The 21,782-nt window shown below is 41.4% G+C and overlaps 1 protein-coding gene across 7 annotated transcripts in view; it reads left to right on the top strand.

Annotated features, from left to right (window-relative positions):
- Nucleotides 1-21,782, top strand: part of GRID2 (glutamate ionotropic receptor delta type subunit 2) — an 849,518-nt gene that overhangs the window by 633,830 nt on the left and 193,906 nt on the right. For all 7 annotated transcript variants that reach the window (XR_014011362.1, XR_014011363.1, XR_014011364.1 and 4 more), the window contains exon 9: nucleotides 13,890-13,991. Coding sequence is in view for 4 of the 7 variants with exons in the window: in XM_081206978.1 (XP_081063104.1) it covers nucleotides 13,890-13,991 (102 nt within the window). In the remaining 3 variants the exon portion in view is untranslated. The remainder of the gene's footprint in view (nucleotides 1-13,889; nucleotides 13,992-21,782) is intronic.

Here is a 21,782-nt window from a genome sequence, read left to right as displayed (position 1 = left end):
GTGAAGATGGTGGCAGCTGGGGATTAATGGTACACTAGGAATTAAGTTAGTTTGTGGTTAGCGGTAGGGCTGCAGCCAACACCCAGGCCACCCCACCAGGCAACTGGCTGGTCATATAAAAATAACACACATTTATGTGCCACAGTCTAGTTAAAAAAGGCTTCTGGCTACTTCTTGACTGCCTGAACTAATCTATTTTTCTACTCTCTGATAGTTTTTATCTTTTTCTTTCTAAAAAGTGTCTAAATTCAGATGAGGTTTTATATCTAGGTTTAGTTACACAGAAAAGAAAGAAAGAAGACCACAATGCAACACAGAAGCCTCCGATTTTCCAAAACACTGAAGAGGAGATAAATTTAATGTTATTTCCTTGGCATGAACATTCAATCAGTAGCTCTGTACTCTTCACTGTGCCAAATGATATTTGTGGGGTGGTGGAATGTGGAACGGCACTTTTTTATTACCCAACAAGTACCATATTGCAGGCTCTTCAGGGATTCACCTAATAAGACCCGATAAATATTAATATCTTGGCTACAATTAGCTGGCAGATGCCGATCATCTAATCAATCAGAAGCCACTTCACAAAGCCCAAGGTACAGGAATTATAGGCCTTCATCAATATGATTTATGCACTGGAATATTCCCAGAAATTCCTGTGCTGTGCAGTCTTCTCCAGAGAACAAAAGAATTTTATTTTTATTTTTTATCTCTGAGGTTCAGTTCACAGTAATATAAATGCTAAAAAAAAGTAAAGCCATAATCCAGCTGTTTTGTTCTGCAGCCTTATGAATTCTATCCCTCTGTGAGGGGAAATGCAACAAAGCAAGTTTATAATTTATACAGGCTTCAGCAGTATAATCTGTTTGATGGATAGAAGATCAGCTTACTGGAAAATATGGAAACAAGAGTTTTTCAAAGTGTCTTTGAAAAAACACTTAGGGGGTCGCAGTTCCCTTCCAGGATTTAAACTTTGGACAAGAGACTGATAATAGTACTCCAGGCTGCTTTGCCTATAAGTCTTCTATCGGTCTCATTTTAAAAATGTTTAAGCTCTCACCTGCACAAACTAATCTCTGCTCCTGTAGCAAGTTAGCTATCTAGGGGGATGTCCATGTTCAGAGCAGGCTCCTTTTTGAACGCTGGAGACAAATAATGGGAAGGGGTTTCATGTCTTGATCAGGAACTTCTCAAAGGCATCTACATCCCGCACGATGCCTAGGTATAGCTCCAGGTGGGAACCCACTACCTCTAGTTGCCAGCTGCCATTGCTGAGCACACTTATTCATTGTTCTTAAATCCAACTCCATGGCCTTTTGAATTATTGCCTGTCAAACAGGTGCAAAGGTCTATGGAGAATAGAAAGCCAAGGCAGTCTAGCCATACCTGAAAAGGAAGGCAATATCAACATATTCGCATGATTACCACACACACAAGTGTTTTAATAGACTGAGGCATCAGATCACCCAAGGTAGAAGGTGGATCAAGGGAAGTTCAAGGCATAAGGGCTGGGAACAGTACATGGCAGTATGGATAAAAGGTAAAAGGGAGGTCTTGGGGGGGGGGTCTGGGCTGGAAGCATTGTTATTGGCATTCTTCAGGGGTCAAGATGCCAGCTGGCTAGCCCCCAGCTGGATCATGCCCTTCCAACCGTGACGATCCCCCGATCTCTGGCATGACGTAAATCAGCGACTCAGACTTCAAAAGCCTGAGCACGCTATATTAGCAGAGCATACTGCGCAAACAGAACAAGCGTGAGGCTTGTTGAAACATACTAACAGCTAAAGATTTATTAAGCATAAATCAGGACAAAGAAAACATGTTGTCTCCCTTTCTTCTCCTCAGAGAGACAGTGAAAAGCAAAAGCTATACACACAACGGAAGTTCCCAGCAAGCTGTGCTGGAATGTAAACAGACATGTGACATGCAACAGTTCCATGTCTCCAACTAAAGGTGGAATGGGATTTTCCAACAAACATTGCACGTGGATTGTTCTGTAGGTGGAAGCACAATGTTCCTGATTGGTGTGTGAAGCAAGCTGTCTTTAAGATAGTTAAGCATTAAGAAGGATTTGCCGTGAAATGTGGAATATAAGTAATTTGAATCAATCGACCAGAGTATAGAAATCTGCCTTATACTGAGCCTGATGGGTGGTCTAATTTGGTATTGTCTATCCTGAGTGGCAGCTGCATTCAGGCAGGGTTTCAGATAGGGTACTCTCCCAGCTCTATCTGGAGATGGTAGGAATTGAACCTGGGACCTGCATGCAAAGCAGATACTCTAGCACTCTAGAGTAATGGATGGGCAGACATTTGGTCTGATCAACCCAAGGAGTTGTTCAGAACTAAGGCTGTGATTGCTCAACCACCAGATGTGAGACCATAAACCATGGAAGCTCTAATTTAGAACAGGTCATGTGATGCCACATGTTTGCAAAGCCAACCCATTTTATGAAATGGTTTGTTTTCTACTACCCTTCTACCCTTCTACACTACCCTTAAAAATAGATGGTGACATTTTCAGTATCAGCTTTGAGTTAGAAAGAAGTGGTTGCCTCTTTGTTGGGCTCATCTTCAAATTGATTTTCCAATGTTAAATTAGTGCTTATCTGCACCAGATTAGACCTGCAGTTCTTAGTTTTGGTTCAACATCTGTCAGATATTATTGTGTATTAGAAGTGCAATGGCAGTGCAGGCAAAATGAATAATAGATAGGGACTGTCAACACAGTTAATGAAAGCATCTCAAGCAAAAGTGTTTAAATCAGGACTAATGTTAGCAGGCTAATTGCTTTTGCTTATGCTTTATATAAGGAATGTATTCTCTGTCATGTAGCAGGATTCCCAGGTGTTATCTCCCCCACCCCACTTAGATACTTATTGCTTATCTCAATAATGTTAATCTTTTAGAACAGATGGTTGGCCCTTTAAGAAACTAAAGTTAGGGGTCTGGGAGAGGTAGACTGGAGGTCAGAGGCTTAAAAAGGCCCAGCTAGCTCTCAGCCTTCGTTGGAGCAAGCTGCTCACTTGGATTTCTCTGTAGGGCTACAACCTCTGACCTTGTCACCCTCATCAGACCTGAGCACAGCAGCTTTGGAGATGTGCTATTCAGGGGCATTGTGGAAAATTCCAAAGGTGGTTTCCAGTTGCTCAGTGCTGCCACCACCAGATAAAACAGAGTTGCCTAACAGAAGAGCCATAGGTAACGTGAATCAGGAGGAGATCCACTTGAGAGTGGAAGCCCTTCCATTTGGGCAAATGGGGCACTGTCCCACCAGCCTCTGCCATTAAGCCAGCTCCCCCCTGCCCTGCCAGGTGGTGGCAGTGCCTGTCAGCGTCCTCTTCCCTAGGTCTCACTGTTGCCCCATCAGAGCTGACATTGGTGACAAGACTAGAATTAGTTGGTTCTGCTTGTCATGGGCTCTGGCTCAGCCTATCTGTTGGTCTCACTGCCTGCCATTCCTCCAGTTGCCAGGGGGCCACTACAGTTCTGGACCTGGCATGGGATGTACCTGTTGTAGACGACATATAAAAACTAGAAAATGCTCCCCTGGCTGTTTGTTCAATTATCCACTGAACAGCTCCAGCAGGTAGTACAGGCTTTTCCTATGGCATGAATAAATAAAGATTTCCAGGTGCTAGCATGCAAATGTATCATTTTACATGACAGAGTGACAAAACATGCTCTGTGAATGGGCTCTGTAATGAAAAATAAATTATCCTAAAGTCTGGGGCGCCATTTGGTCCAAGCCCAGGGTGCCCCCCTCCCATGAAGTCAAGAGAATACTTACTTTTACCACTAGATGTTTTTAGGGATATAATGATGAAATAAAGCTTTCATCAGTTATCAGAAGTCTGGGAAGCACTGCATTAATATAAATCCAGTGACATATAAATACTAATCCAGATCTGATTAGAGAATATAATGTTCCAAGCAACATGTTTCCTTTCTCTTAAAAGAGAGATTTATAGCACAGCTATAATTTAATCTCAAGGATAAATTGCTAACTTGTTTTTGTGGCAAACCTCAGTGTCATTACTGCAGTGATTTTTCTCCATAATCAAAATGTATTTTACCGATTCAGCTGTTCTGCAGGCTGACAAGAGTTTTCTACTTGTTCATCCCATCATTTAAGGGAATGGCTTACTCTCCCCACCCCCACCCCAGTGCAAGGATTCTTTGTTAGTTGTTTTTATAAAGCTGTCTTGATGCTTACAATGTCCTATCTGCCATTTAGATGATTACAGAAGGTAGGCTTTGGTGACAAGCTTACAGATTGTAATGAAAACCATCACCTTTATTGCATTCAGACCAAAGCCTGTAATGGCTCCAGAATGATTGCCTTAAGATGCTTGCGTGTGTAAACCAAACAAGGCTCCTCCTCCTATCCTTTCAAAACATTCTTTAGTCCACTTGAACAGTAAATAATGTAATAGGAAGAGTAGTGTCATCAGGGATAGTACTTAATGGCAGAAAGCCAGGCTTCATTCAGCAGAGAACATCTCACCTGCAGCCTCAAACTAGGGTTTAAAAATAATCATAAAAATGAGTAGAGTGCTGTTAAACAGGCAGCACCAATGGGGACCCAATGACTCTATGGTGCCAAAAGATTCACAGAACACAGGAACAATTGTTGCACATTACTTTGTGTGTCCGTGGGGCGGGGTGGGGGAGCTGTAGGGTAATTAAATCCATAATTGTTTGACTGCACCACAGAATGCATAAGTGCAAAGTGAATGTGCTCTTGGGTATAACACTAACCCACAAATTATGAAATAATCTGATCCATCAAAACTGAGTGTAGCTAAGCACTGGTGAGTACCTACCAGCCCAAAATGAAGCTTTTGCTGGTTCACAGACTGCTTCATGTGGCATGTTTAGAAATGGTAGGCAATCACCCCTCAAAGACACACATGCCCAATCATCACCAATTTTTCTACTTCTCATGCCTCTAGATAGGCATTTTATGGTGATGGTGTCTAAGTGTTCATATGTGATAGTGGTGTCGAATTCTGCTTTGGGGGCTGAAATACCCAACTGTGCCTATAGCCCTGTTCTGCATTGACTTTGCATTGCACAGCTGTGACTTTGCATTGCACAGCTGCAGGGAATGGCTTGGTGAGTTCAAGGGTGCACTCAAAGTTCAGACAGTGATAGGTCCAACAAGCCTGGCCAGTGCTCCATGTGAATGCATGAAGCGGTGAGGGAGATTCCCCTGCTGGAACCACTAGAGCAGGCCTAGGCAAACTTGACCCTCCAGATGTTTTGGGACTACAACTCCCATCATGCGTAGCTAACAGGACCAGTGGTCAGGGATGATGGGAATTGTAGTCTCAAAACATCTGGAGGGCCGAGTTTGCCTATGCCTGCACTAGAGGATCACCATGTCAAATGACTCCACTCCCTGACTTGTGTTTGTGTGTAAGTTCCTCCACACAATTGGAAGCCCTTTGCAATCAGGGCTCAGAATCGCTTACACACCCTCAGCTTTGCATGCTTAGGTTCCCCTCCAAACCTGCTACTGAGTGCACGGAGATAAGGAGAACAGAGTCAAGGGCACATTGACACTGTGAATGATTTCTGAAGAGGGCTTTGGCTGACAGGTTTTTGTGGAAAGGGTTCCTTGAAGGCAGAAAGCTTGAAAAGCGGCTTTCTAACTGATTGACAAGATTTACATGCATTTCTTGTCCTCTAAGAAAGGTTTGATTAGGCTGGATACATACATTTGCAATTGCAAGTGAAATGGTTAATAGCCTATGTCAAGAGCCTATGGGACCATGTAAACAAATACTACTGTGGAGGCTTTGAGCTAGACCACAGCTATACACTTCCAGCAGGATCACACTATATAATATCCAGCTTTTACTACTAGTATGGAGAGCATTTAGATTACAGCGAAACTGCACAGAAACACTAAAATATTGGTGGAAATGTATGCCTGAGTTTTGTTTTGAAGCCAGGGGTATGTTTATGAAATGATACACCTCTTCCTCCTTGAACATTTTAGCAACATTTTGCAAGCCCTGAAACAGTGTCACTCATTTCCATTAGCGCCCTCATTGTTTTCCATATCCTCATTCCTGCCTGTGACTTTTTGCACTCTGGGTGCCATCAAAGCCCGGCTCATCTCTCATGGACGAGCCAGGATGCATCAAGATTAAAAAGAGAGGGGGAGAAAAAGCCCAAACCATAAATCTACATTTTCTAGGAGAAGCCTGTCTTACTGGTATTAGACAATATGGCTGGCAATAGCCAGTGATTTGCAGCTTCTATAGTACACGTAGGTTAGCCAGATGCCCCATATTTTGAGGGCCATCCTTCATTTTAAAGGGGTTATTTCATATCACAGAACATCATGGTGCTGTGGAATGGATGAGCATTTCAGTGCCTTAGAAACAGAGCCATTTTAGATGTGATGATTGCGGCCGGGAGACTAGGAAGTGCAATTGTCATGTACGTGATCCTTTTGCAGGGTGGAGTTGTGCAAGTTGCTTGTGCATCTTGTCCCTCTCTGTTTTCACCACACTTCCATGGATCTCACACTCCTCTGTACTAACATTTTAATTCTAACCTTGCTGACTTTCAGATAAGTTCCATTGATTTCAGCAGAATTTCTTTCCAATACATAGATGACTGCAGCTCAAAACTCTACAGTGCCCCTTCCTTTGTGAACTGGAAACGCAAATGTTCATCTCTTGAGTCTGGACACTTAAGAGCTGCTGGAAGGTGGTCTTCCAGCTTCAAATTCAAGATGTGGAGTAGGGTGCCATAACTTGGAGTAATGTAAAATGTAGATAGTACTTTCTTCAGTTGTGGAGTGTCATGCTGCTATGAAGTGCCTGCCACATACTGACTCAGACTGGTGAACCAACAGTCCTAGTAACATCAACCCACACTGCTGCTCCTCTCAAGAGTTGTATTTTGCAAGTCTAATTGAGAAGAGTTTTATCCCCAAGCAACAGGCAAAGCAGAAGTGCATGATACATCTAATCTGTGGTGAGATCCACTGACCTCATATGCCTTCTGGACCTGATAGATCTCACCATAGCTGTGAAGGGCAAGAACTCACTTTGCATATTCTGTCAGAAGCAAGGACGGGATTTTCTGAAAATCTTGATTTTGAGTTAATCCACATGGATTTTAAAAAAATCCCTGTTTAGCTTCTAGATCTTGACAAAAAATGAATCATTTCTTTTTACTGGTTCCACTAAAAAGACAAACAATTCTTGCATATTTATATACATTACTCTTAAGTATAAAACTATATGCAACTCTTGATCTTTCAACCTGAGCCTCCTGCTTTCATTACTCTATTATTTTAAATGGGATTATTTTTCTGTGTATTTTAATTGTGGGTGTCCATTTTAATGTTTTAATAGGATAGTTTTAATTGTGTGTTTTAATTCTGGATGTTTATATTTTAATGCTTGTGCAATTTTATACTTGTAAACTGCTTAGACACCTATTTAAGCATTAAGCAGCATATAGATTAAATAATACTAATACTATAAATATCATATCATATCATATCATATATCATATCATATTGTAATAGAATACAGTCCAGCTTTCCTAAATTGAATGGCATATAAACACAAACTTTTTAATGGAAAGGACAGTGCACAAGTGTCTTGACATAAGAGCACACTCAATGAAAGAGATGATCTGATGTGGGCAAAGTAGAATTGGTCTGGAACCATTAAATTATGTGTACAAATCTATTTAAAAGGGGTTTCTCCACCCTAATAAGAAGTAACGAAACTACTGCTGAGAGATGTGCAAACTGGCTCTGAGATCTTTTAAGTGGAGACCTAATTCAGAAGTCCAAATCTGGTTTGTCCTTTCCTGATGAACATATCCCCTTACCTCAGTTTTGCACAGAAAAAGGATTCTGCTAGGGGTCTGTCAATTGCTGCTCCCCCCCCCCATGTGAGACATAATGATCATATTACAAACAAGCACAAAGGGGAACGATGTATGTTTTAAAATTGATCCCCAAATGCAGTCAGCCTTTGCTTTTCCTTTGTCATCACAGGGGCTATAAAAGGAACCCTTTGGCTGTGAAGTACAGATGCAGTGGCTCCATTTGAAGTTATTTGTCTTATTGCTTTAAGTGCATTTGGCAGTAATTTCTGCCTTTCCTTTTTCAATGAATGGTGGACCGCTTTTCCCTCATTGCCTTCTCAAACCATTTTTAAGGCACATCACCATTTACAGCTGTTGAATAAGCTCCCAGCATGGTGGTTTTTTTAAGTGTTTTTCTTTTCTTTTATTGCAAATAGTGGAAAGGAACGCAGACACCCTCCGCCTTTTCCTACCTACCTACCTACCATCTGTCTGTCTGTCTGTCTGTCTATCTATCTATCTATCTATCTATCTATCTATCTATCTATCTATCTCTATCATCTATCTATCTGTCTGTCTGTCTGTCTGTCTGTCTGTCTATCTATCCATTACTGTCTTCTGGGTGCACCTTTTCTTTTCTCGTGTATATCTGAAACACCTATACAAAAAGCAGCTTCAGAGACATTTTCATGGGGACTCCGGCAAGGAAAGAAAGAGTTAAAGTCCCCCTCCCCACCCTAAACAGTCCTGCGGGTGCTCAAGCTCCCCTCTGAGTGCTCTAAAAATGTGCTTTGCTGATTAGATTCATACAATTATTTTGGCCCTTAAGTGGAGAGTTTTAGATGTAGAGACAAAAAGGCAGAAATGTACTAATGACTTTCCTGTTCATGGACCCAAAACAGAAAGAAAGAGGGAAAAGAGTTCTACCCTATACATAATAGAGGTCTAGGTACATGGGACGTGGGTGGCACTGTGGTCTAAACCACCGAGCCTAGGTCTTGCCGATCAGAAGGTTGGCGGTTTGAATCCCTGCAACGGAGTGAGCTCCCGTTGTTCAGTCCCAGCTCCTGCCCACCTAGCAGTTTGAAAGCACGCCAAAGTGCAAGTAGATAAATAGGTACCGCTCCAGCGGGTGTTTCCGTGAGCTGCTCTGGTTTGCCCAGAAGCGGCATAGTCATGTTGGCCACATGACCTGGGAGCTGTCCGTAGACAAACGCCGGCTCCCTCGTCCAACCCCAGAGTTGTCCGCGACTGGACCGCGACTGGTCAGGGGTACCTTTACTTTTACCTTTTAGGTATGAATAGCTTTTATTTCTGTAGGGGCAGGATTGGGGCAAGCTGGACAACCTCAGGAGTGGGACCATGAAGCCGCATGGAGGGGACTAACAGAATACAGCCGTAGCAGGAAGGCAGCCTCTACTGATAGACTGTGTGCTTGGCGATTGTGTGCTGCAAGGGGTGTGAGAGCAGGCTCTTAGTGGTGAAGGAAATATATTCTGCACATGTTCACAGTCACACCCTTCCTGTTTAATCAAAGGGTGTCAAGGACTCATAAAATGGACCTTGGGTCCTGTTGTTATTACTTGGCCCCACCTTTCCCAGGGAGTCCAAGACAGTGCTCATTGTTTTGTGCCCTGCTCATTGTATTTCCACAACAACCCCTTAAGGTAGTTACTAAGACTTCAGTGCTGATATTGACAACTAGTTCAGGGACTGAGTCCACACTCAAATTAAGCCATGCTGTTTATATTAACAGATTTGATAGCTACACTTCTACTAGGCTGAGTTGTTTAAATCATAATCAATAAATGCTTTGATTTAATTAACATGATTAATTGTCATGTACCCCCAGGGAGTTGAAGGTCTGGTGGGGAATCAATGTGATATTTTGTGTGGTGTACAGCCTCACATTTGTTTTAGGCGTGATTGTGCCATGTAAACTGGAGGATTAAATTGAAAACTAAAAGAAGATAATTGAAAAGCAAAATGTACCTTTAAAACAGGGAAATTAGATGCAGGCTAAACTTTTGTTGCCTTAGCTCAATAGTATCATTTAACCAAAAAAAGAAAAGAAAAAGGCGCTGTTAAAATAGACTAAGCTGAAAAGTTAATTATATAAAAAGTACACATTAATGAACATAATTAAAAATGGACTTTTGCTGACCTCCGAAGGGAACAAAGGCTCATTGCAAACTTCACAGGGTTTTACATTTGGCAAGAGCAGTACAGTATCTGTGGTAATTAGACTTTCAACACGTTTGGCTATGCTAATTGGATCTAAGTTCTAATTAGTTTCTTTATGTAACTAAGAATGACACAGTGCTGAATGAATTTAATGTGCTTTTACAGCTCAACCTGGCTGTTGGCATCAGTTTCCATCCCTCTTTTCATTCAGAAGGCTTGCCTTTATTTCATCTGTAAGATGGCTGTGATTAATTTTTACAAGGAAATGCATCTATGGATGTTTTGCGTCTGAACTTTTGACTGGCCTTTGGATATTTGTGTGGATTAGCAAGTGAGTAGTCCACACCATTATGTCAATCACAGAACATGGGAAGCTTGCCTGAGGGCCAAACTAGTTGCTGTGCTAAGGCTGTGACTCATAGTGGCCATAAAGGGCAATCATGTGTCATCAACCCCCCTACACAGTGTCCCAACATCACTTTCTCTTCTTTCATGAATAACTAGAACCTGAGGACATCCAATGAAGCTGAATATTAGAAGATGGTGGGCTGGGGAAAATGAAAGAACGAACAGAGCACAGTTAAACTATGGAGTTCGCTTCCACAAGACGTAGCGATAGCCACTGACATGGATAGCTTTATAATGATTCTGGACACATTCATGATGGATAAGGCTAAAAGCCTCAATGACTATGTTCTACCTTTGCTGTCAGAGGCAGTGTTCCTTAGAAAGGCAGTTGCTGGGAATCGCAAATTGGGGGAGAGCTGTTGTACGTAGGTCCTGCTTCTTGGCTTTTCATGGGCATCTGGTTTGCCACCGTGAGAACAGAATTCTGGACTAGATGGGCTTTTGAATTGATACAACAGGGCCCTTCTCATACAAATTCAGATGGTCAGTGCTGACAACACTGGAGCCAAAAAAGGCACTAAACTGGACAAGACACACACTATTAACAATCATATGAATAGTGTTTTTAAAGAGCAGAAAGGTGGCATTGACACCCCACCAAGTTGAATTGGAGTCTTGGCAGGGGTGGAGGGACTTTAAGCCTTCCCTCTCTGTAGTGGTTCCCATGTGGATCTGAAACCCTGTGCCTGCTATTTGCTTCGAAAGAAAAGCATTTGGTGGTGCTAATCATAGGTTCCCCCTGATGTAGACAGGTAATGTTGTTGGACTACGGTTCCCATGATCCTTGACCTTTGGATATGCTGGCTGGGCCTGATGGAGTTGGAAATCCAACAACATCTTAGGATTCTACTTCAAAAAAATGTCAAAGGAGATCCCACAGGTCTGATGTCTGCCCCCCCCCCCCAATCTATAGAACCATTTTAAAACCAGATTTTATGGCATGGCTTTATTCATTGAACTTTGGGGATCATGCTGTTTCTGAGTGTTGACAATTTCTTGGCGTCAGCTCCCCAGCACATATAACAGAACAACACTTACAAGCTGTGACCTGCCAAGCTCAGCACAGCCCACCAGCCATGCATTGTGGCCTTATTTTTAAGTCTCTCTCTAGGCTGGTTCACACAGCCATGCACATCATTTTATTTTTCTACATTTCCATACCTGCCAACATTTCTCCTATGAAAATAGGAATGTCCTATTCCATGATAATAATTTTATTATTTATGCCCTGCCCATCTTACTGGGTTGCCCCAGACACTCTGGGTGGCTTCCAACATACATAAAAACATCATAAACCATTAAACATTAAAAACCTACCCTATGCAGGGCTGCCTACAGATGTATCAGAGCAAACAACAATCTTCTTAAAACGCAAATTGACATTTGCTCCAATTGCAAAAAGCAGCTTCTCGCAGAGGCAAAACAACAACACCCCACATTCAGAGCTTTTAAGTGCAGCCCTGTGCCTGGAAAGAGCAGGGCAAAAGATAAATGTGGATAAACTCTAATTCTTCAATCTTCTTTTGGAATTTTGTACCTGGCATCTTGTGGGTCTGTCAAACGCCAGACCTCTTGATTAATGACTAAATTGTTTGAGTATACCCTTGAACTTCTTTTAGAGGGCCAGGAAAAAACTTCCTAATTCAGACTCCTATCAATGGAGCTGATTAGAGCTCTAGGCCATTCCTGTGCACCTCATTTGTCCTTCTAATCCCACTTTGAAAGCTTTCTTAGCTCTTGTAGATTATAGACTGACTTCTCCATGCACTCATTTCCTTCAAAGGTTGCTGAAAAGTACCCTACTGTTGCAAACACTGGATAAAGGGGTTTGGCTGCATCTTGTGTTCTGCTAGCCAAGGATGATTAAAATGCAGTTCCATGCATTTCATATACCCTAGTGTCGAAGGCACCTTATATAGAATAAAAATTACATTATTAATACATATGATTTCTTCTGATGATCCTAAGCCAATTAGGAACTCTCCATTAACTTCAGGGAGAGGCTGAACAAGAGCCTGAAAGTGACCTATCTGCAAGAAAACATTAATTTTATTCTTTTAGCAACAAGCCAGCAGTGGATAGCATTTCCCAAAGGATGCTGGAGAAATGGCTTCAACAGAATGGTGAATTCAGTTTAAAGGGATGCGCACTACTCTTTTCTAGAAAAGTTGTTGCTAGAGCAAATGTCAAAGAGTATCTCTGAAAAACGATCTACAAGGGTAGCACTGAAATTCCTCATAGTCTCAACTTTCATACTGAGAAGCCTGGTGGGAAACATTTGGCTCATGGGCCATAACTTCGCCATCCCTATTTTAATGTTCCTCATTGGCTTCAGAGTCCACACTAAATCTCATCTCTGTTATGTGTTTTACTGTTGGTCCCTTACAATATTGACTGATGCTGAGAATAGATAGATAGATAGATAGATAGATAGATAGATAGATAGATAGATGATAGATAGATAGATAGATAGATAGATAGATAGATAGATAGATAGATAGATAGATAGATAGATGATAGATAGATACACACACCTACCTGGATATATCTATGTATGAATCAGTTTTATCCCAGCTTTTACAGAGTCCAAAGAGGCTTTCAAAATAAGCCACAAAATACAATGAAACAATCAGGACAACAACAAGACAGCTAAATACTTGTAAGTAAAAACAACTGTAAACAGCAGTAAAAGACACCAAAAACTTCAGGAAAAAATCAATCAATTTACTCATTCAGAGCTATTAAATTATTTTTTGTTTAACAAACACAACTCAGCTAACATTGCAGTGAAAAGGCCCGCTAGTATTCAGTTTGGCCTCTCAAGGACAAAAGAATTCATAAAAGTATTTAGGCTGTGGTGGAAGAAGTGGTAAGATGGGCAGTGATTTCAAGATTATAGCTGAAGCCAGGGAATAGGTTCTCTCCATTCTGCCAACCTAACATGGCATTAGGATAATTAAGAAATTCTCTAGCGATCAAAGTTATCCAACCTGTTGCTCTACAGACGTTGTAAATTATGACTCCCACCAGCCCCAAGCAGCATAAATAACAGTCAAGGATAAATAAATAACCCAAATCTATGCTGGGAGATGCAGTCTACAATATCTGGAGGACACCATGTTGTCTTTGTCCTCTGTAAATAATTTTTAGACAGGTTCATATAGGAGAAGTACCGGTAATCTTTTCAGTATCCTTTTCTGCTTCACTGATGATAGGAGATGGTTTTTTTGTGTATATAATAACCAAAGCATATTCTCTTTTAATCATGGATGGAAAACTTGTTGAACTACCCTTCCCATCATTCTTGACCATTTGTCATGCCGGCTAGGGTTGATGGAAGTTGGAGTCCAGCTACACTTCAAGGGCGATAGGTTTCCCCATCCCTACTTTAAATAGAAATAACTGCTCATATTTCATGATCAACAGAGTGACACATCTTTTTCTGTGTTTCAGCTGGGCTGCTGGAATCCTGTCACTGGTCTCAACGGCTCATTAACAGACAGAAGGCTGGAGAATAACATGCGTGGGGTGGTCCTACGTGTAGTGACAGTGCTGGTAAGCAGAATCTGATTTTCCTCTTGAAATAAAAAACATAAAAATATATATACTTTCTTTTGGCTCTTCACTTACAGTCCGTTGGCTACTATTTAGAAGAAAAAGCAAAGCAACAAAACTATGACGTTATTCAACAATTTGAGCAAAATAATGTGAAACTTTTCTACTGACTATTGTACCATCAGGCTTATATTTGTCAATTTTTGCCACCCCACAAAATAATTATTTTACCAATAGAGTTAAATTTCAGCATGGAATTAAATGCATTGTTCTGCTTCTTCCATCACCATGTGCTAAGTTATGTGAGCCATGTGCATTAGTTGGAAAGGGCAAAACAAAGTGGGCCCGTTAGCTCAAGCTCTAAATGATGCATAAGAGGCAGTCATCCACCAATTACTGCAGCAAATTGATTGCCGTTTCACACAAATTACTGCACTCAGAAAATATTAAAGATAATCTTAGGGTGAATTACATTAGTTCAGTAAAACAATCGCTACACTCTTGTCAGCCATATTTTGCTTTTGCTTTCTGAGTATTCTGCGTCGTATGCCAGGCACAAAGCAAGGCGTGAAAAAGATTACGATGATTAACAATGATTTGAACAGTTAAAATTTACTATAAGTGCTATACACAGATTAAGAAGACGACAATCCCTGCCCACATACTTACAGTCTGGCAAAGCAATTCAAACCACCTTTGTGGTTTGTGGCTGGGAGGAGGGGATGGATTAGGCAGAGGTGCCCCTCCACACAGCTCTGCTAGAATGCAGCTAGCCACCACCTATGGAGTGATGCCTCTTCCACCTGTTGAACAGTGGGATCTGTGCAAGTGGCAGGCAGTGGAGAGTACCAGAATGGGGCTTACTGGCACAGGGCTGAGCTGCCGTTGGAGCCATTGCCTTCATTTAGCAGCATGATGACAACTCGGCCATACTGAGTCATGTCATTAATCCATCTAATTTAACATTGTCTACTTCGACTGCCAGTAGTTCTCCAGAGTGGAAAATGACAGAGGCCTTTTGCATCTCTACTGAGATGCCAGTGATTGAACCTGAGACCCTCTGCATGCAAAATGTGTGTTCTACCACTTACCTATGGTCCCTTATCTGGCACTGACAGATCACCATTTTTAGAAGACTGACAGAAACTTACTTTGGATGTTATCTGAAGTTCTTTTTAGTGGATCTTTGTTGCAGTTTGCATGTTGTTGTTGTTGTTGTCATCTTCATTTTTGATATTGCACCATCTAATCCCCCAAGTCAGGAGGATTCTCAGCTGCTGTGAATGAGTTCCAGTTTTAATTGTCTGCAGATTCTCCTTCAACCAGAATTAGTAGTGACACAGCAAACAGGTCACAGGGAAACAGTTTCTGACCCACAGGACTCTCAGTTCGAGACCCACAGCAGCAACCCCTTCTTCTTTTCAATGCTTTCTATTTTGTAAACAAGACTCGTACCTTTTCCACTAGACTAAACTAAGTTGGAGTGAGCAACTGCAAAGTGACAAGGCTGTATTATTTGTAGTTTGTGTGTTCCAGCTAATTTGATGTTCACCAAAGTAGCATCACAGTAGCAGAAGCTGGTCTTTGTACTTTGCTTGCTACAGTTTCGAAATGGATTGAACATAATATCCCTGCAATGAAAATGCTCAGTGAATGTTCCCTATCAAACATAATTCAAATTAGTTTCTCGTTGTATTTTCCCCTGCTTCTATAATTTCATCTCTATTTTATCATTTCAGTTAGCTGGCCAGCATGCGTTCTTCTGGCAAACAACTATATTATGAAGATCTGGTGACTTTGATACTTATGTGCATAGGAAAAAGAAATGCACCATTACCCACCCCAATATAGGCTCATATGATCTGAGAGAGAGAGAGATTTAAAGTTCAGGATTTCACACATGACAGATTGGTTATTCCACCTCCATCCTCACACCTGCTGGTGTTCACCCCGCAACAATTTTTGTTTAGAAAACAATGAAAACACATTTCACCTGAATAAAAAATCTATATTTAATATGTGCCCATATGCATGTTCAGTTGTACAACATTATAAAATAAGAAAGCCTGGATTCAGATACCCAGTTCTTTCAACCACCTGGTCTACTGTCCCAATCCCTAGGGCCATCATTTTATAGAACTGTAGAAGTGGAAGAGATTCCAAGGATCATCTAATCTAACAGCCTGCAGTGCAGGAATCTCAGCTAAAGCATCCATGACAGATGGCCATCCAACCTCTGCTTAAAAGCCTCTAGAGAAGGAGTGTCTATCAACTTCTAAGGAAGGACATTCCACTGTCAAACATTCTTCCTGATGCTTAATTGGAATCTCCTTTCTTATACCTTGAATCTACTGGTTAGGGTCCTACCCTCTAGAGCAGCAAAAAACAAGTTTGCTCTGTCTTCCATGTGACAGTCCTTCAGATATTTAAAGAGGACTATCATGTCACCTCTCAATCTCATCTTATCCAGGCTAAACATACCCAACTCCCTCAACCATTCCTCATAAGGCTTGATTTCCAGACCCTTGGTCCTCTTGGTCACCCTTCTCTGAACATGTTCCAGTTTGTCAATATCCTTCTTAAACTGTGGTGCCCAGAACTGGACACAGTACTCCAAGTATGATCTGACCAAGGCAGAATAGAGTGGTACAATATTTCCCTTGATCTGGAAACTAGACTTTGATTGATGCAACCTAGAATAGCATTAGCTTAATTTGCTGCTGTATCATACTGTTGATGCATGTTAAACTTGTGGTCTACTAAGATCCCTAGATCTTTTTCACACATACTACTGGCAAGGCATGTGCCCCCTATCTTATATTTGTGCAGCTAGCTACAATTATTCCTACCTAAGTGTAGAACCTTACATTTGTCTCTATTCAAATTCATTTTGTTAGTTTGGACCTAGTTCTCCAAAGGTTTTTTTGAATCACTATTCTGTATTAGCTACCCCTCCCAGTTATTTGATGAGCATCCCCTCAATTTCTTCACCCAAGTCCAGCATTAGGGCAGTCTTAGAAGGATAATGGGTCTACATTACCCATTTGCTGTGCCAGCAAGAACTTCCTGCTGGAGGAACAGGGTGTGCCTTCCTCTGCACACTTGAAGATTTTAAGTTCAAGTCCTGCTACATGGACTTAATGCCTTTTACCAAGCATGAAATACCACTCTAACTTCCTTAGTCCTTCCCCAACTGTTCCTGTATGTGGATCTGGGGTGTCACTCCTCCGAAAGCAGGAGTATGGCTTCTGTTCTATAATACCCAAATTATTTAGGACAGTGGCGTGAATGCTGTAAAGAAAAGGAAGATAACACTAGGTGAATCTCTCCACTTTAGTGTGTTATCATCTACTTGTGTGCCCACAAAGTTAAGGTGGACTGATAGTATTGCTCTTTCAGCTCTGATGAACTTTGATGACATTACACATTTAGGGCTCAGCAAAAAACAAAACTCGGGTTCTGCTTTCATGATTATGGCTTACTCATCGCGTTGCAATTGTGTGGGATGGAACCTTTATTCAACCTAAGAATAAAAATGCACTTGTCTCTCAACAGATCTAGGCTGGCTTAGGAAGAGAGCATTAGTAGGCACTGGTTGCTAATTTTAGCCTACTGTACCTTTTGTTGTCTCAAATCTTTTAGTTGTCATGATGGATAATGAAGGAGGTAATGAGAAAATGTTATATAAAGTAGGAGGGAAATTTTTTAGTGTATACCATTAATTGGGAACAGTAGTTTGTTATGGGTACTTGGAATTTAGCTCTGTGAGGGGTTTCCTAACAATTCTCAGCATCCATTGACAAATGACAGTTCCCCAAGATTATTTGGGGGAAGTGACAATAGCTAAAATGATATGAGACTGTTTAAAATATATGGTGTGCATGTGACCCAAGTCAGTACATAGATTGTCAGCTTTCTTGCAAGAAGCAGATAGAACTGAGCCAAAACCATGAATCCAATTTTGATTTTGTGTGTGTGTTCACTGACACCCTTGAAAGTATTGCTATTTTCCCTACTCACTCTCTCTCTCTCTCTCTATATATATATATGGGACACTCAAACAGCTTGATTTAGCCAGCAATCTTCCTTCCTCTCTCTCCTCACTCTTTCACTTTGAAGCATAAAGGAGAGGGCTCTCATTCTGGCAAAAGTCTAGTTCTCCGTAGGAATATAGGAAGCTGCCTTCTACTGACTCAGATCATTTATCCATCTAGCTCAGTATTGTCTACACAGGAGGCAGCAGTTCTTCTGGGTTTCAAGCAGAGTGTTCTATCCCACCCTACCTGGAGATGTGGGGAATTGAACCTGGAACCTTCTACCTTGCAAAAGAGATGATCTCTCACTGAGCTACAGCCTTTCCTTGACTTCCTTGAATTTGTAGTCCAGAAGCACCTGGAGGGCCATGCCCTTGAGCTGTGCTGCTCTGGTCACCTTGTGGGAAATTAAAATGACTGTATGTTTCTGCCACAGCCAAGTAAGGCCATGTCTGGGAGCCCAAACATATAGGAGTGATTCCTCTAGAGGCTCCTTTGCCAAAGGCATGCTCAGTCCTTTTGCTGACCCTGAGCATGAATGCCCAGTGGCATAGCATAATAGACAAAATATGGCACATTACAGATTACATGCAAAATCTTAAAGATAGATGGGACATTATAGCTGGAATTTCCATTCCTTACAACTGTAAAATGTGTTTGATAGGGCCACCAGGGGCCAGGGTGAAATTGCTTCAGGTCTATAACTGGCCTAGAGGCAGCCAATTGTCTATACCTGCTTTTGACTGGACTTAACCATCCAGAGGTCCTTTACCTTTACCTTACTACCTGCTTTAAAGAACTGGTGTTCTTTCCAGAACTTAATGTCAACCACTCTACTGACAATTATGTTCTGTTTTCACAGTAATGACATTTCAGTTCTGCCCGCCCTCCTGAAGCCTGTTTATATCATGTTGGTATATTTTCTATTGACGTGCAGCAAATGATCCTATATCCTAGCACACAATCATGAATTCTAACACACATTGCCTATTTCTCTTTGAAAGGAAATATTCATCATAAAGCAAGGGAGGCTCATACAGCCAACCGTAAGAAAGGGGAGATGAAGTATGCAAATATATTCAGATGGCCAATAATGGCGCAGGGTACCATCACACTTGTCTTTTTCTCCAGTATTGATACCATTTGCTTACTCATTTATTTCAAAGCTTTGGTTTTTTTTAAAAAAATAGTATTTCATTTATTTTCTCCAAAAAAAAAAAAAAAAGGCTATTGGGAGGATTCATTAAAAAACAAAAACAGCTCGCTTGTACTCTTTTATATTGTGAATCTTTCCCCATCCCTGCTTCATATGAAGTGCTGGGTTGCTTCAGATTTGCATGGTCTCTTCTATTTATTTTTATAGTGGCAGTCCACCAGTGGGTTTTTACATTTAAAGTAAGTGATCAGTTGACTAATGAATCATCTAGCACTTGCTGGTTCCTGAGACTCTTGCACAGAATGCACTGCTCCAGGAAAGCACTTTGTATGAAAAGTACCTGGTTGGATCAATGCATTGCACATGCACTTCTTTCTGGATCAATCCATTCTTTGCAATTATCCACCAAGTGTCATTTGGAATACTGGAAGTTAGCCTATGTTCTGCTATTAGATCATTGTCTACAGCAGCAGTTCTCAACCTGTGGGTCTCCAGATGTTGTTGGACTACAACTCCCATCATCCGTGAGCTCTGGCCTTGCTAGCTAGGGGTGATGGGAGTTGTAGTTCAACAACATCTGGGGACACATAGGTTGAGAAAGGCTGCCCACATCTTTTTCTTTAAACAAATTGGTGATTTCAGAGAAAGAAGAGGGACTGTGAAGAGGGGTGTACAATATCTGTCCCTATCAGGGGTTGATTGGTGAGTGCTAGAAAAGATAAGAGTCCGGGAATCCAGCCATATTTACAATATTTATTGGTTTCTTGCTGCTATTTACACGGAGCTCTGAGAGTACATCTGCATCATGGAGTGTCAGTTGCAGAGACTGCCGATTTTTTTCTCTTTCTTCCAGCATAGCCACTTCCGGAACCCTCCCCCTTTCCTTCCTCTGTTACGAGAATGGCTGGGCCCCGGAAGCTGCTCCCCCCTCTCCGATTCATTGCTTCCTGACAACCCTTCATCACCCTCCTCCTCCGAGGAAGTACAACTGCTAACTATCGGAGGCTTATCTCTATAGGTCCCCATTCTCTCCCCCTTCTCTGCCTCCAATTCCCTGACAGTCCCCCACCCACTCTCTGTTTCTATTCACTCTTCTCACTAAACAGATCCTAGTCTCCTCTTCCTTCCATCTTGCTTTCTGTGGGACCAATATGGTGCAGTGATTTGGGGAGATTGGACATTTGTACAATAAAACATCTAATCTTGCTTACAAACCCTGTTCAGTGGGATGGCCTTGAACAAGGCATGATCTCACTACCTTTTTCACCTAATAGGCCTGTTGTGTTTATGTGTGTGTTGCATGTGTGTTGTGATTATTCAAAAACAAAGTCCAATTAGGTGCCACTGTGAATTCTCACATTTGTTTCTTGCTACTCTTGTCTCTCCTTCTCTTCCTTCTATTTTAATGTAGTAGTAAGATCCTCGGGACAGATACGGGTCATACTGTTGTTCTGTAAAGTACCATTATGTTCAGGCTGTGAGTGCTGCTATTTATGTTGTCTAAATGGCATCACCCACACAAAAGAAAAAGGGTATCAGCTGGCCCAGTGGACCTCCCCCACCCCCCGGGTTTTGCAGAACTACCAATACAAAATTTTAAGGAAAAACTCTTAGTAGGGAACGCCCCAAGCAGAAATAAATAGGGCACAGTTTCTTCAATTGCCAAAGAATATGGATAGGAAGGTGGATGGAAAGGTGGGAGAGGTGAATTGTGTTGCAGGTCCCATTTCTACAGAAATGATAGTAATGTTCATAACAACAACCAGTACTACCACCACCACCACTACTACTACTACTATTTGGCAAAGCATACAATCAACACATGTTGGAAAAAAGCCTATTTTTGAAATAATTGATGGTTACATTAGGATTTGTTGGGAATCTTTATCTGACAGAAACTGGGTGATGGCAAGGCAACAGAACTTTCTGTTTTGCTTTCTGCTGTTCTCTCTGCTTCACATCTCAGTCAGAAGAAAGGAGAGCAGAACAGCTGTCTCCTAGCAAAAACCTATGAAGAAAAACTGAAATGCTAGTAATTTACAGCCTCCCTGATAAATGGGCTCATTTTATTGTTGGATGAATAAAATCATCATGAAGATTGATGCATGACAGAAGCACTTGGCTATTTGCTATTCTTTCTAGCCACACCAGGCCTTGGATTGGAACCTGTCACTAAAAATGAAATATGCTTTATGAGATTCCTGGGAGGCAGTCATTTTTAATTTAAAACAGATAACATGCAGTAAGTAATATGGGTTTTGAAATTGTTGGCACTTCTAAAAAAATCCTCAGGTAATCCTGTATCTAAACAGATCTAATTGCTTTCAGTGTAGCAGCTAACTGCGGTTAAAAACTTTTTCTAAGGCCATTTTATAGGTTGACAAGGCATTCATGGTTGAATGAATATTCTAATCTTAATCTTATGGAGCACAATCGGTCAGGGAGTTCTAGTTCATACTGGTGCCCAGTGCATGAATTACAGAGGGACAGAGGTGGGGGCTACCTTTTTCCAAGTGCTTAAAAGTAAGTTATTCATTCCTACATTAGAAAGAAAATTGTTTTAGACTGTCAGGATTCCAGAGTCCTGTAGTCACCAAGAAC

Source organism: Podarcis bocagei, assembly GCF_964188305.1.
Source record: "Podarcis bocagei genome assembly, chromosome: 9".
Lineage (NCBI taxonomy): Eukaryota > Metazoa > Chordata > Lepidosauria > Squamata > Lacertidae > Podarcis > Podarcis bocagei.
This window is presented reverse-complemented; position numbering and strand designations above follow the sequence as displayed.